Below are 15,717 nucleotides of genomic sequence, written 5' to 3'. Positions count from 1 at the left end.
AAAGTCTCATGGCACTACAACTGCTGCAGCCCAGAGAGCTAATGATGTACTTATAAATCGAGCTGTATGACTTTTCCGTTTTCCTTTATATAACCAATTTTAAACTCATAAAAAATAAAGCAGGAAATGGTTATACAATATTTGAATCGTACTAAAGAGTGTGTATTAAATTGAGAGGTGTACAAGACAAACAAAAAATAAAGGATTTTATTAATCTATAAACCTTTCAATAATAAACAATAGAAATCGCTTATTCTTCTATGAATTTTTAAATTAATAAAAACGGACATTCCATGTAAAAAAAAACCCAATGTATATTTATATAAATATAATAGGGTAAAACGTACTGATGCTAAAAAGGCCATATTCTTTCGCAATAGTATATTATTTTTAATAGTACAGTTTCCGTATAAGTAGTGCTATTCTAGTGATTGTAGTTAATAACATTTACTTCGCAGTAGATTTATTTGAAAACAAGTTGAGTTGTGTTCAATGAGTATTGTTTTATCTGCTCTGTAATTGATATTTGTCGTTGGTATGCTAACTTTCTAAGTTAAGTATTTTTTAACGTTAAATACATAAATTTAAACGCAAAGAAAAACAATTAAACGAGTTTATTGTGCTATGGATTGCTAAAAATATGTCACAATAAATATCAGAAAATATATAATTTTGTAATTATAGAACCAAATGCTTCTATTATATATTTTGAGATGTATAAATGTAATGCTCCGATAAATAATATAGATCAATTAAACAAAATATTTTTTTAAGAGGGAAGGTAGAAATCATTAATTGAAGGGGCTTTGATTGTGATCGAGGGGTTGGTTTGGGGGTGAACTCGTAATGTTCTCTATTTTGCATGGAGCCACGTTCCGCTCGATAATAACTTGGCATGGTGAATTTTACATTACATTAATTAAGATTTAATTATTTCATTCAGAAATGGAAAACTAGTCTTTTTTTCGTTCACACAGAACTTCAAAAGTTTTTTTTTTTTTTACTTTTTTCTTTTTACTTTTCTTGTGCCCTGTTATTATCAGAGGGGGAAAATTTACGTCTATGTCTCTTTGATTTATCAGGTTAAATTAAGGTAAAAGTTGCATGCTTTCGTTGGCGTTCGAGCAAATTATTTCTTTTGTATCAGTAGTTAATATTTATTTCTTTGTGTTGATTGAATTATTTAAATTAAATTGCATTTAGCGATCTAGTTTTTTTATGTTGATTGAATTATTTAAATTATAATTGCATTTAGCGACCTAACAACATATAATTTGTTACATATATATAATTTGTTAGATATTTAGTTGTGCTTAGCCTGATTTTCTTTATTATTTGTATTTTTATACAATTAATTTGAGAGTTTATATTATAATACTTCATTTATAAAATATGTTTATATAAAGGGTCCCTTTTACATGGCTCGGCTGAATTTTTCTTGAACCAACGACGCTATCACAAAAACAAAACATACGTTTTAAGTTCACTAGTTTCGTGGTCCGCTTGACCAATTAACATCTTACAATTAATTAAGGTTTTCAGTTGAGATAAAAAAGTCAATGGCACGAGCGGGATTCGAACCCACGATCTTCGGCTTGATTCGCCGCTGCTCTACCACTTGAGCTATCGTGACCTCGATCCACTCGGACACTAACTTCCCATCTCAACCACACCTTTCGAATTTTCCCTCCTTGAATTTGAAATATGGCAAAAAGGAGGGAAAATTCGAAAGGTGTGGTTGAGATGGGAAGTTAGTGACCGAGTGGATCGAGGTCACGATAGCTCATCTGGTAGAGCAGCGGCGTATCAAACCGAAAATCGTGGGTTCGAATCCCGCTCGTGCCATTGACTTTTTTTATCTCAACTGAAAACCTTAATTAATTGTAAGATACGTTTTAAGTCTAGTTTCAAATTTTTACCTTTATTTGGAGAAAAATTATACAGGGTAACTCAGGCCCAGTTCAACTTAAAAATTTCTAATAAGACCCTATTTATCCTAAATTTGTCATTGGTCACGTTTTTCCATACCTTTGTCATTTTTCGTCCAATTTAAAATCCGATTGCACCATTGTTTTCAGCGAAATAATCCTTTAAAATGATGTGTGAACATGTATAGGGTCGTGTTTGAAATTTTGAAGTTGAACTGGGCCTCAGGTACCCTGTATAGTTTTTTCTCCAAAAAAGGTAAACATTTGAAACTAGACTAAAAATGTTAAACTTTTTTTTGGTATTTGATAGCGTCATTGGTTCAAGAGAAATTCAGCCGGACATCTAAAATGGACACCCTGTATATGGAGTTTTGTAAAGTTTTCATAGATTATTTTTGATTTATCGGTATCAAACCACCATAGCAACAAATTTATTTTCACTAACGTGCCACTTGTTATAAACATTTTTAGCTGGATTTAGTACTCAAATCAGAAGATGGTGGAGATCTCTCCAACTTCATAACGAACGGAGAGTGGTTTTTACTAGGTGAGAAATTTGACTTTTCCATTTTTTTGTAATTATTGTGTATTAAATGTTATTGTTATTCTACAATTCGTAAGGTTTTTTTCTCTCGTTGTAATACGGTCTTTCATTTCCTCTGGGACACTTGGTTTGTTAATCTTATCGACCAAAATTAGATCATCTTGACTTAACACATTTGAGAAATATTATAGTGGAAGGTTTCATGGCTGTTTTATTTTGTAATACTACAAATAAAAAATTTCGTCAACCTTATGAAGAATTTTTACATGGTTAATATACAGTGACTCTTTTATCATGCGACAGCAGGTTTTTCCTGTTATGAACAGAAACAAAAAGTGACCAATGGTAACCCCTTATATTTTAAGGCAAAATCCAAAATCGTATTTTTTTTCGACGTCAAATATTTCCGACGTCGGCGTCACTTTTTTATTTCAAGTAGGCACCACAAATTTTTAGTTTTTTCTGAAACTAGATTTTTTTCTGATAAGAATGAGTACCACAACTTTGAAACACCTCCACAATTGGCGGTTCTAAGATTTTTGAAAATATTAAACAATTAAGGAAATTTCAAGGTTTATTAAACGCGAGTTTCGGGGAAGGCAAGGCTTCCTTTTAAGCCCCATACTTTTTTCTTTGTTCTTAAATGATTTTCCATCCATCATTGAAGGAGTTCGGAAACAAAATTAACTCACTGCTATATGCAAATGATGTTGGTTTACAGTCGACAACCCGGTTGCTCTGCAGTTGAATATAAATATACTGGAAAAATAGTGTGAAAACTGGCATCTAACTCTGAACCTAAAAAGTCGGTGTTTTTTTTTTTCAAATATACAATTACATGGGAGTCACTATGATACCTCGATTATTGTTCATTCATCACCTCAATGAAAAAGTTCCCAGGGCCAAGCTGGGGCTGAACAGAATCTGGTCAGTGTTTTTCTCACAACACGGCTGACGTGCGTCTGCAATGAAAATACCATGATTATAATAATGTGTGGCGATCCAATTTGTTATGCGCCTCACATTTGGGAATGTAATCGCTATGAAGTCTTGGAAAGGTTTCAAATGTATTTCTTAAAAGAAAATTATTTTCTCTACTTAAAAATACCCTACTTATTTGGCTAATTTTTAACCTCCGTTGAACCAATTTTCTTATCTACATTACGCCCACATTTTAATTTTGTTTGACTTCCAGATCATCGATTGCTAAATGCGGTAGCCATGAAGGTGGTAAACCGTGTGGTTTTCTGTTTTGATTCCTGGGGTATCTTGTCTTGTCTGGTCTTGCGGTCTGAACACATTCTTCTTTCATTTTAAAGTCAAATGTGGAATTTAGTGTCTTTGGCTTCAAGTGACTCTGGATTGAATCTTTTCCAATTGAGGTGGTTGTTCAAGCTGAGAAGAGAATTGCTATTTCTCAATTATTTGCCCTGTTTGAGAACAATTGAACAATTGTCAGAGATTTGACAAGCCCATGGCTCTGTGAACAATTAATTGCTTTTGCGAGAAGACCTGGGAATACAGGTACAACCTAATAAGACAGTTTAACTGTTAAATTTGTATCTCTGTTATTAAATTAGTTTATTAATCGTTTTAATATTATTTCGTATTAAAGGTTAAATATGTAATACAGAAAATTAACGAAAAGAATATGATTTATATTTTAGATTATTTAGACTTATGTATTTCTTTTTTACTTTTAATGGAAATCCTTTTCAACATAACCATTGTAAATTAAATTAAATTATGGTCTAGTGAATGGCAAACTCCGGCAGTCGGCTTTTTTTTTTTGCCTTATGATCTTTGCATATTAGCCATGACGAATTTCTTATATATGTTGTTCAAATTGGGGGTTATCGGGAAAAAAGGGCCAGAGGCGACGGTGGGAATCGAACCCACGACCGCGGCGTGAGAGTCTCTCGTGCTAACCACTCAAGCTACCGCGGTCCCCACAGTCGGCTTTTTGTAATGCTTGAAATTTATTTTAACTGTTTTGTAAACAATTACTTTTGTTAATCATAAATGTATTCTTCTTCTTCTTCTTAAACGCAAATTTACATTTTCTTATTTACTCATGACGTCGGTAGGTGGACGTAAGACGCGACCATTTTTCATAATAATAATGAGTGAAATTGCTTACTTGAATGTCAATAATTATCTTGGTGCAAAAATGAACCTAGCGATTATTTAAACAATTAACATGATAATTTTATTTTGTCTTGTTAACTTTTCATCATGTTTAATAAAAATTAATTATGAAATTTCCTTAATTTTTTAATATTTTCGAAAAATCTTAGAGCCTTTAATTTTGGAGGCGTTCCAAAGTTGTGGTTCTGTCCTTCCAAAAAAAATGTAGTTTCAGAAAAATAAAACATTCAGAGTTCCCACTTAAATAAAAACCTGACGTCGACGAAACTTGACGTCGAAAAAACAATTTACGACGGTTTTGATATCTGTGCGAAAATATGAATAGTCACCATTGATCACGTTTTTGTATCTATTCAAAAAATTTGGAAAACCTGCTGGCACATGTTAAAAAGGAATATGTGAAAACTATGACTTCTACCATAACGAATTTATTATTTAAACTTAGTAGTGTCGTTATAATTGTAATGTAGAATGGAACAGGTGGTGATCTCTTCTAATCCACCCCGATTTAATTTAGTTATCCTCATAAGTCACATTCAGCTTATCACTTCCAAGAGTGATAGTTTTTATTATTTTTTTATAAGGGCATTTCAACTACAAGGTTTATGAACCTTCGGGGTGTAAGTGTTTTTGAAAAAAGCCCAGTTGTAAAGCTGGGCACAGGGGGGCGTCGGTGGCCGCAACGGTTTAGGCGTTGACACGGCGCTCATCACTGTAAGGTAAAGGTCCCGGGTTCGAATCCAGCGGCCCTGCATTCGAACCCGACATACTTACAAATGGGCTTTTTTTCAAAAACGCCGGCACCCCGAGGGTTGATATAACCTCTGCTGTTGGGAACCCTCGTAAAAAAAGAAAAACAGAAAACAGAAAGCTGGGCACAGGCTAGGCTGGTAGGGCGGCGCGGCGCGAAACCGACCCCAAGAAAACTGCATTGAAACGAATGTAACCCCGCACATTAGGCCGGAAGGGCGGCGCGGCCCGGCGCGGAGCCGAGCTGGAGAAGTTACCAGACTTCTGGATGCCGACTTCGCGCCGCGCCTTGCCGCCCTACTGACCTAGTGTGCGCCGGGGCGTTGAAAATCGTTGAGTTCAGGTATATTCGGCTGCCCTCAGACGCCATATTTGTAAAGACGAAGCCAACGTGTTGCTTTGTTTACCCTGCGTTTTGGAATAGTAGTAGCATTGTTTCAATATAAGTTTGAAAACAAGACCATTTCCAAAAAATAATGGTTATATTCTCCAAACGTAAGGCGTTTGGTGTTTATTTCATGTATCCATGCTTTTCGTTTTCGTTTCTGTCTTTCTTCCAACTCTGCGACCGCGACCAGAAAAATAATTTACTCGTCACTACTATTTATTATAAATACAATTATTGTCACGTGGGGACTCCTGCAAATGCAAAGTCAACACTAAACCGCAACTGGTCAGATGGAGGGGGAAAATTCGACCAATGCGGCCGAGAGCGGTTCCTACATAGTGTGCGTACCTTCACAATTCCGACCCGCGCCGCCCCACCGACCTAGTGTGCCCCCAGCTTTAAGTGGACGAACGACAGCGTGACACATGGACGATTTAATAAACCTGTACTGACCAGTCCGCTGTATGTTTTCCTTTTAATCCGTCTACCTCTGTCGACTCCTTGATTAGGGAGAGTTCTTTTGTTGCCTTCTCAAGGGGAAATAAACTGATATCTCACACTGGGAGGTAATTTAATCTTGTGCGGAACAAAGTGAAATGTGAAAAACCATGAGCCTAAACAATTGGCCTGATGGCACTGTAATATATTTTCAATTAATTTCGTTCTGGTGCACTTTGTACCAATAAAAGTAGACTGTTTCTTATTTCTTGTTGTCTTTTCTTAATGTTTTTATTAGAACGTTTATTTGCTACATGCTGCACAAAGCGTTAAATGTAATAACAGAATATTCTTAATTTGGTTTTTACAGGGTGTCCCATGAAAGACGTCAATACTTCAGCAGGTTATCCTACAAGACGAATTTGACTATAAGTCCCTATTGTTGAAAGTTTATTCTCATTTGTATTCCAGATATTTCACTTTTCAGGTTATTTCAACCTTTCATAGCTTTAATACATAAAGCCCCTCGTATCTCACAAAGCATTAATCCTACTGAAAATTTGATAACACCAATGGTATTGGGTTGTCCGGAAAATAATGCAGGATTTTAAGTTTTCATTAAAAAAAATCTATATAAAATATTCTGTTTACGTTTACAGGATTACTCATTTGTATGAATGTCAACACTTATTAATCCTCTTCCAAATGATATTGTTTGTTTACCTCTGTAGCATTCCGCTACTTGGAAATAATTCAGTCATCCTTATAATGTCAAAGCGAGAATTTCGTACGATTTTCTTTTACGAGTTTAAACTCGGCCGAAGCGGAGCCCAAACGGCTAGAAACATTAACCAAGTCTGGGGCGAGGGTTGTGTTAATGAGTGCACTGTGCAAAGGTGGTTTAAAAAATTTCGGGAGGGAGATTTCAGCCTTGAAGATGAAGAAGGTCGTGGAAGGCCTTCCTCTCTTAATGATGATGTTCTGCGATCAGTGGTGGAAGAAAACCCCAAAACAACTGTTCGAGAACTTGCAGAGCAACTCAAAGTCAGTAAAACGACCGTCGCTGACCACCTCAAGGCGATTGGAAAAGTGAAAAAACTCGAAAATTGGGTTCCACACTCATTAAACGATCGCCAAAAAAATCAGCGCTTTGATGTTTGTGCATCACTTCTTTGTCGAAACAAAAATGACCCATTTCTGGCCAGAATTGTTACATGTGACGAAAAGTGGATTCTCTACGATAACACTAGACGTTCTGGACAGTGGCTCGACAAAGGAGAAGCTCCAATACATTTTCCAAAGCCCCCAACTCATCAAAAAAAGGTAATGGTTACGGTATGGTGGGCTTCATTTGGTTTAATACACTACAGCTTCTTAAATCCTGGCGAAACCATCAATGCTGAATCATACTGTAACCAAATTAATACCATGCATCAGAAATTGGCAGTAATGAAGCCCTCTTTGGTCAATCGGAAAGGGCCCATTTTGTTGCATGACAACGCTCGACCACATGTGTCACGTGTAACGTCACAAAAATTATTGGAGCTTGGCTATGAAACTTTGCCTCACCCACCCTACTCTCCGGACCTCTCGCCTACTGACTACCATTTTTTTAGACACCTGGACCACTACTTACAACACATAATATTCAAAAATCAAACGGAACTGGAAAATGCATTTATTGACTTTATCAATTCTAAAAATTCTGAATTCTACTCAGACGGAATTAATAAGTTACCAACACGTTGGGAGAAATGTATTGAGAGTATGGGAAATTATTTTGATTAAAGAACATTGCTTTAAAGTAACTAGTTTCTTTTTTTTTGTTTAATACCAAAATCCTGCATTATTTTCCGGACAACCCGATAAAAGCGTTAAAAATCCAAAACGAAACACAAGGGTCAAAAAATGAAATGAAATATTCAAAACGTCCACCTTATTGATGAATTAAAGCCTTTCATCGTTGCCTGACATACTTTCCGCTCAAAGCTTTTTGTTTTTGCTTATATTCAATTTTGTATCAGTGTCTTTTTTGTTTGTATTATTTTCACTAATTTTAATGAAGATATTTCATAATCTTAATGTCCAATTTTTTTAACAGTTCGTAATTTAAAACTCAAATTTTTAGCTATAAAACTGAGCGCACACTAGGTCGGTAGGGCGGCGCGGCGCGGCGCGAAGCCGACCTCAAGAAAAATGGATTGAAACGAATGTAACAAAAAACACATATTGTCCTATTATCTACAGTAGGGCAGCGCGGCGCGGCAAGGAGCCTAGCTGGAGTTGCCAGACTTCTGGAAGCTTCTGTGTTCCATTAACGTCATGTGTTACTTTCACATCCAAAAACTATACAACCGTTGTCCTCCACCTCGAAAGTGAATTTTAGTCTTTCATGGTAACTGTTAAGTATTTCCAGTTCTTCATCAATTTTATCTATTGGAAGGACCGACAAAATGTCGTCAACGTATAAATACAAAAAAGGGGGGAGCAAAATGAAGTTTCGCCAAACACACGTTTTAATAATTCAGACATAACCAGATCAAACAGCTCTGGATTCAACAGAATGCCCATTGCCACTCCGAAAATCTGTTTGTATGTTTTGCCATCATTATATTGCAAGTAACCAGAAAAACAGGAAAATTCTAGCAATTCAAGACATCTATCTTTTGGTATTCATGTGTGTTCTTCGATTAATGGCCATTTATTGTTGACAGTTTCTGGTATTAACTCAATGGACAAATTAGTAAATAAGGCTCTCATATCAAAAGATACCAATTTATAATCATTAGGTAACTGAAAGTTCATTATTTTCTCAATTCAAAAGAGTTAGATACGTTATAGGAATTAAATTTCCTAAAATGGTTCAGAGTTATTACCAGAAATTTTGATAGCTTGTAGGTGGGAGAGCCGATACAGCTAATAATGGGCCTAAGTGGGTTATTCATTCGGTTTATGAATTTTCGGCGCAACCCCGTTGTGGCATTTTCAGTGATATCCCTGTTGAGGGGAAACAACCCCGTACTTTATTAAATTAGCTACTGGTATGTTGTTTTTCTTTTGAATACGGGGCGTGATATCTTTTCTAGATAAACTGTAAGTGTTTCTATCACCCAATAGCATTTCCATTTTGTCTTTAAACTCTTTATTGTGTGTGAGAACCGTCTTGTTTCCCTTGTCCAATCTCGTGATTAATACATCTGCATTATTTTTTCTAAAGTCATTCAACATTTTTCTAAATCTTAAATTCGTGTCTAAATTTATTTAGAAATCGTGAGATGCGGTCTGGTGTGATGTAGGTTTCAGAAAAACATTTTCTTTATCGTGCCAACGTTTCGATTTTTATTGAGATCATCTTCAGGGCCTGGGATCAATCACCACACATTCGTGTCTAAAGCTGAGCGCACACTAGGACGGTAGGGCGACAAGGAGCGGCGCGGAGACGAGCTGGAGAAGTTACCAGACTTCTGGATGCCGACTTCGCGCCGCGCCTTGCCGACCTACTTGCCTAGTGTGCGCAGGGGCGGTCGAAAATCGTTGAGTTCAGGTATATTCGGCTGCCCTCAGACGCCATATTTGTAAAGACGAAGCCAACGTGTTGCTTTGTTTCCCTGCGCTTTGGAATAGTAGTAGCATTGTTTCAATATAAGTTTGTAAACAAGATCATTTCCAAAAAATAATGGTTATATTCTCCAAACGTAAGGCGTTTGGTGTTTATTTCATGTACCCATGCTTTTCGTTTTCGTTTCTGTCTTTCTTCCAACCCTGCGACCGCGACCAGAAAAATAATTTCCTCGTCACTACTATTTATTATGAATACAATTATTGTCACGTGGGGACTCCTGCAAATGCAAAGTCAACACTAAACCGCAAATTCGACCAACGCGACCGAGAGCGGTTCCTACATAGTGTGTTGACCTTCACAATTCCAACCCGCGCCGCCCCACCGACCTAGTGTGCCCCCAGCTTAAGTGTTGCTTGACTGTCAGAGAAAATCTTCATGGAATATGTTCCTACTCTTTTTGTTTCTCTGGCAGTGTTCAGTTTTTAGCGACTGGGAGTTTTTTGGTGGCCCTGAGAAAGGCCGGTGTTGTTTTGTAGTGTTGAGACGATGAATAAGGCCGGGACTGTTGAGTGTGTGTGTGTGCCGTTGGTAGTGGTCCGTGACCGAGAGAATCGTTGGCTTCAGTCCGAGGTCGTGAGTCGGTTGACTCTGGTGCAGCAGTTGCTGCGAGTGCCGTATACCCTTGCTTGGTGCTTCATTAGTGATTGGCGGGAACTCGTCGAGGAGACGAGTCTGAAGGCAGTGGGGCAAGGTTGAAGTAACCTGAAAAGTGAGATATTTCAAGACTTTGGACAAAAAGGACATTTTATTTCAATTTGAGGTGTAGGTACTCCTGAAGTTATTGGTGAACTTGTTATATTGTTTAAACTTTTAGTTATTAAATTAATTTTAATAAAACATTTTTTTAAATAACTTTAGCTTTAAAACAGAAGCAGTTATAATTCCAATTATAAAAAACTGTTTGAAATTTAAAATATATATATATTTTTTTTTTTTGCCTTATGATCTTGCATATTAGCCATGGTACGAATTCTTTGTGTGTTCAAATTGGGGGTTATCGGGAAAAAAGGGCCAGAGGCGACGGTGGGAATCGAACCCACGACCGCGGCGTGAGAGTCTCTCATGCTAACCACTCGGCTACCGCGGTCCCCAACCAAAATTATATTTAGAATAATTTGTTGCCCCCCCTTTTTTCCTTTGACTATTTTTATTTACTATTGGTGTAAATTGTCCCCTTCAATTTTGAAACTTGTTCTGGGAATACAGGCATTTTTATGACTTCATACAAATATATTTTGCATTTATTTTAGCATAATTTATATAATGTGCTCTGATATTATAAAATAAAGAAAAAGTGAATGTAGAATAACTACGATTTGTTGTTTGTTATATTATCTTTCCCTTTCAGTTCTTCAATATATACCAATATATTTATATATTTGTATGTTATAACAATATACAACTTGTTTGATGAACAAAATATTAATGACATATTTAAATAGATTCACCCCACCTTCATCATTTCTATTAATGGCAAGTCCAGTAGACTTTAAAAATTATTGATCACCTTTATTTAGAATTTTTTGTGCAGTTTCCCACAGTTCAGTTAAATAAAAATGAGTTGTCTATTGTCACGCATAAATGTAAAATTCAGTTGTACAAAGGATAAGGCGAATTAGAAAGAAAGATAAACTCAGTTCTTTCATCAAATTTTCAAGTAATATTTTCTCTTCACAAGGGCTTTAAAACTATTTTGGATGATTTGCACGGTTAAAATATAACAACATATACTTACCCTATTTGTAACTAGTTGTTAATTTAGCTTTCTTTCAAATCACCTTACCTCTGATTTATTTATATTAAATTTCTAATTATTAAGGCTGATATGAATCATATGTAAGATATAAGCTAGATGGTAGATTACTGTAAGAAAAACTCATGGTTTGATTTGTTCTTGTAAATATTTTATAAACAATAAAAACTTGTCAAATAATTTGATAATGTTTTGCAGGAATGCCAGGAAAGAAGAATACTATTACATACCAATGTTGCCCAGAGCCGTATGTTGATGTTACATTCACAATTAAAATACGAAGAAGAACCCTGTACTACTTCTTCAACTTGATAGTTCCCTGTGTTCTCATCTCTTCCATGGCCCTTCTGGGCTTCACCCTTCCGCCAGATTCAGGGGAAAAACTTACATTAGGTATTGCTTTGTCATCAGAACAAAAACAACATTTTACATATTTTATTTTTAATTGATTGACCTTTTATTTCAGAGTACAGCTTGTAATATATTATATAAACAAACTTATGGATTATTTTATGTTATAGCTTCTTGAATACATTACAAGTTTTCTTGTGTCATGGTATAATATTTCATACATATTCTACAAATAAATGTGGTTTTATTCATGTTGAAGACAAAAAAAACAATAAATATTGTTATGGTATATTATTTTGATTTAAAATTAACACAACAAATTTAATAATTTTTTATGACTTAAATGCCCAATTAAAAGAAAAAAAATTAAAACAAAATCTGAATAATATAACGATGATTAATTATGCTTTTATGTCAAAAAGAAAAACCTAAACAGTGGTCCCTATTTGAGTGAAGTATGGGGAATTTTTCAGGTGTGACTATTCTTTTGTCGCTGACTGTGTTTTTGAATCTTGTGGCAGAGTCGATGCCAACAACATCGGATGCAGTGCCTCTAATAGGTAGGCACCTTCGGGGGCAAAATATGTTGATACTTGGCGCCAAAGGGAATCATCTGTTTTTATCCAATAATTAGTTTTCTCTTGAGCCCTTATTAATTGTGTGAGAGTTTTTTTCAAATTAGAAAAAAAATCCTGTTTTATAAACACAATATCACATCTCACAACAATGATATTCATATCATAGGTTTTGATTTTTGCATGAAACATCACCATGAAACACAATTTTTAATTTTGTTTTTATTTATTGATAAAACATTTTGATCAATGCCGAGTGTGACAATAGTTGTTTCTGTTTTAATCGTTCTTATAATTGACGATTGACAAAAAATTTGTCCCATTCTGCCCAAAAAAATCTCTTTGCGATAATAACACAAAACATTGATAATATAGGAAAATATGCCTTATTGGATAAAATTTAATTGGCTTGCAACTATATGTTTATAAGTGTTAGCTGGTAATTACCTCAGCTTCCTTATTTAGAAATCCAAAGCCATAATTTGCACACTGTGTTCCCTTTTTCCATTGTCTAGTACTTGAAAATGTGTTAATATTCAAATTGCAAAAGCTATACATGTTTGTTGCAAGTTTATGTGTCTTTAAATGTTTTTATTTCGAACATTAAATTTGTTTTTATTCATCATTTTGAGTTGTACCACATATTGGTTTATTTTGGGCTTTATTTTATATTTTGTTTTGTTAAAACTTATTTTTTCTCATACTTATAATAGGTGTAACAGTCTTTGAAATTAGGAAGACAATTCTACTAGAAATTTTGTGAGATATATTTCAAGTCTTAATCAACTTTTTAACATATCAGATTTTGTTCTGAAATGTTGACCGTATAGCTCATAAAACTAAAATGTAATTTATTTTTACTACATCATGAAGGAAAAAAACACACACATAAACATTTACTTTTACAAGTGAAAATAATAATCTATATTTTTCCAAAACAAAGGAGTTTATGATTAAAATATTTTAAAACAAGTAAATAAAGCAAATTTCAGACCCTACATAAAATGGATTTTTTTAAATCATTTTTTAACCTTCAAGCAGTCCTATGGGGTACAAAGTTTTAAAAATTGTTTATATTTCTGTAGGTTTGTTATTAAGAAAATTGATAGGATATTAATGGTGCCTTTAAACAAATGATTGTTTATTAAAAAAATAATTTTAATTAATTAAATAATAATAACAACATTTACAAAAATCAACTATGAATTTCATAATTAACAATATATAAAAAATATTTTTACAACAATCAAATAATAAAAGCCAATATTTTTTCGGTATTATAACCAATTGGCTGTAGTTGGATTCCCGTTAGAATTTTTAATCAGAGTGGCCAGCAAAAATATTCTCAAGAGGTGAAGTTGAAGGATGATATAAACCAGGAGAACGTTGAATTCCTGTGTATAGTTCTATTTTGGTAATCAAGAAATTTCAGTTTCAGTATTAGGCAGCATTTCTAGGTATATACTGAATCCATGAGCATTTCTCTCAAAATGGATGCAGCATTTCATTAATTGTAGTGTATTCACTAATCTAGTAAGACTGCATGCAATTATTCACGAATTTGTCTTTTTATCTTCTCTTTTGATGTAAATTCAATTTGACTAACCTAAGAAATCTGATGATAAGAAACTTCCTGTAGCAAAAGTTGGAACGCCAAATTTATACTGTACTGTCTAAATTCCACAATTCTGAAACGTCTACATCACTACTTTCATGACTTACTATGAGAAATAATGTTCTGATGAAATCAGGCCATAGAATATTTCTTGAATATTTCCTATGTCTATAAACTATTCGAAAATAAGAGAAAGAAAGTAAGGCAAATCAAATAAAAGTAAAAGGTGTGATAGTTTTATTCATTGATGTTTTTTTTTCTCTCTTTGAGGCTTGATTGTTCATCAACATTCCACAGATGACTGTGCCACCTGTCACCCTGTTCATTTCTTTCTTATGCGTCATTTTATAGAAAAGGACAAATTCAATTTTGCAAATTCTGCAATGCATAAGAACAAAATGTTAGCTGGATTACGAAATTACCCCAGCATGACCAATCGATGAATTTTAATATTTAGAAAACTAATTGAAAATGTTTGATCCTTTGTTTGAATTAGATGGAAAAAATTACATCGTTTTTAAGTAAAAACACATTTGTTAATCTTCGTAAATAATCATGCATTGTCATGAATAGAATAGAAAATGATACTAAATCTAAGATTTTTTTTTTATGTTTTGAAATTAAATTTAGTACAAAAAGTACAGCAAGTAAATTATTATTCAATATGTATAATCGGTTGTTTTTAACACAAATTCTGCTCTTAATTTATTGTTTTTGTTTAATTTATACACATTATTAAATTTAAATAGTAAAAACACCTTAATTAACTAACTCGGTAACTTAAATAAATGATTTCAGTCAAAAAGTGATTTCATTTTAGCATTATTTATGTCATTTCATTATTTTAGTACTGAGGTTAACCTGAAGCTGCTTACTTGTCATAACATTTGTCTTGGGGAAGTTTCATCATTAATTAATGCATTAATGGAATACTACTTGACAACTAAATATTTAATAAAAACAACATGTTTACCAAATTTAAATATTATAGTTACATTTAATAAAGAAAAGTATAGCTTTTTTACTCAGCTATTTATTTTATTGCATTGGTTGAGACATTTTTCTTGTGCAGTGATAAAATTGAAAATACAAGTTGTCCATGAATATTAAATTTATGTGTAAATGAAACATGAAAAAAAAATGAGTTTTCATCAGAACAAATTTATTTATATGGAATAACCTAAAATGCAAGAATAAAAATTGCTACAAAGTTTGTCAAAAACTTTGTAAAATTGGGCTTAATAATATCAGGTTGTAAAATAAGTTCATAGCTTTTTTTTATTGTATATTCAATAAAAATTTCAGGTGATTGTAAACAAATTTAATCAACGATACATGAACCATTTTGTTGGTTTTTAAGCGATAAACTTGTCGATGATTGTTCTGCAGTCCTAAAGTGTAGTAAAGTTTTTCTTATTAATAGAGTTAACCCAAGCTATCAGTCTTTTTAAAAATTGGTCATTTACACTATGTTATGGGGGGGGGATCACAGATGGAGATCTGGTCCAATAAATTATTTTCAGTCAACATGTGAGGAACCTGTACATTGCAAGCAGCTGCAATTAAATGGATTAAAACGCTAGTGTGAGGTATGTTAAATATCTC

General features: G+C 33.9%; 1 protein-coding gene across 6 annotated transcripts in view; it reads left to right on the top strand.

The window, feature by feature from the left end:
• LOC106671082 (neuronal acetylcholine receptor subunit alpha-7) overlaps positions 1-15,717 on the top strand; it is a 129,647-nt gene that overhangs the window by 94,894 nt on the left and 19,036 nt on the right. For 2 of the 6 annotated variants that reach the window (XM_024229490.1, XM_024229495.1), the window contains exons 4-6: positions 2,400-2,475; positions 11,770-11,964; positions 12,396-12,482. In XM_024229490.1, coding sequence (XP_024085258.1) covers positions 2,400-2,475; positions 11,770-11,964; positions 12,396-12,482 — 358 coding nt within the window. The remainder of the gene's footprint in view (positions 1-2,399; positions 2,476-11,769; positions 11,965-12,395; positions 12,483-15,717) is intronic. The other 4 variants (XM_024229493.1, XM_024229494.1, XM_024229492.1 and 1 more) reach the window with 2 other exon arrangements.

This window comes from Cimex lectularius, unplaced genomic scaffold, assembly GCF_000648675.2.
Source record: "Cimex lectularius strain Harlan isolate CLEC.00 unplaced genomic scaffold, Clec_2.1 scaffold214, whole genome shotgun sequence".
Classification (NCBI taxonomy): Eukaryota; Metazoa; Arthropoda; class Insecta; order Hemiptera; family Cimicidae; genus Cimex; species Cimex lectularius.
The sequence above is the reverse complement of the archived record's forward strand: the minus strand, read 5'-3'. Positions and strand labels throughout refer to the sequence as shown.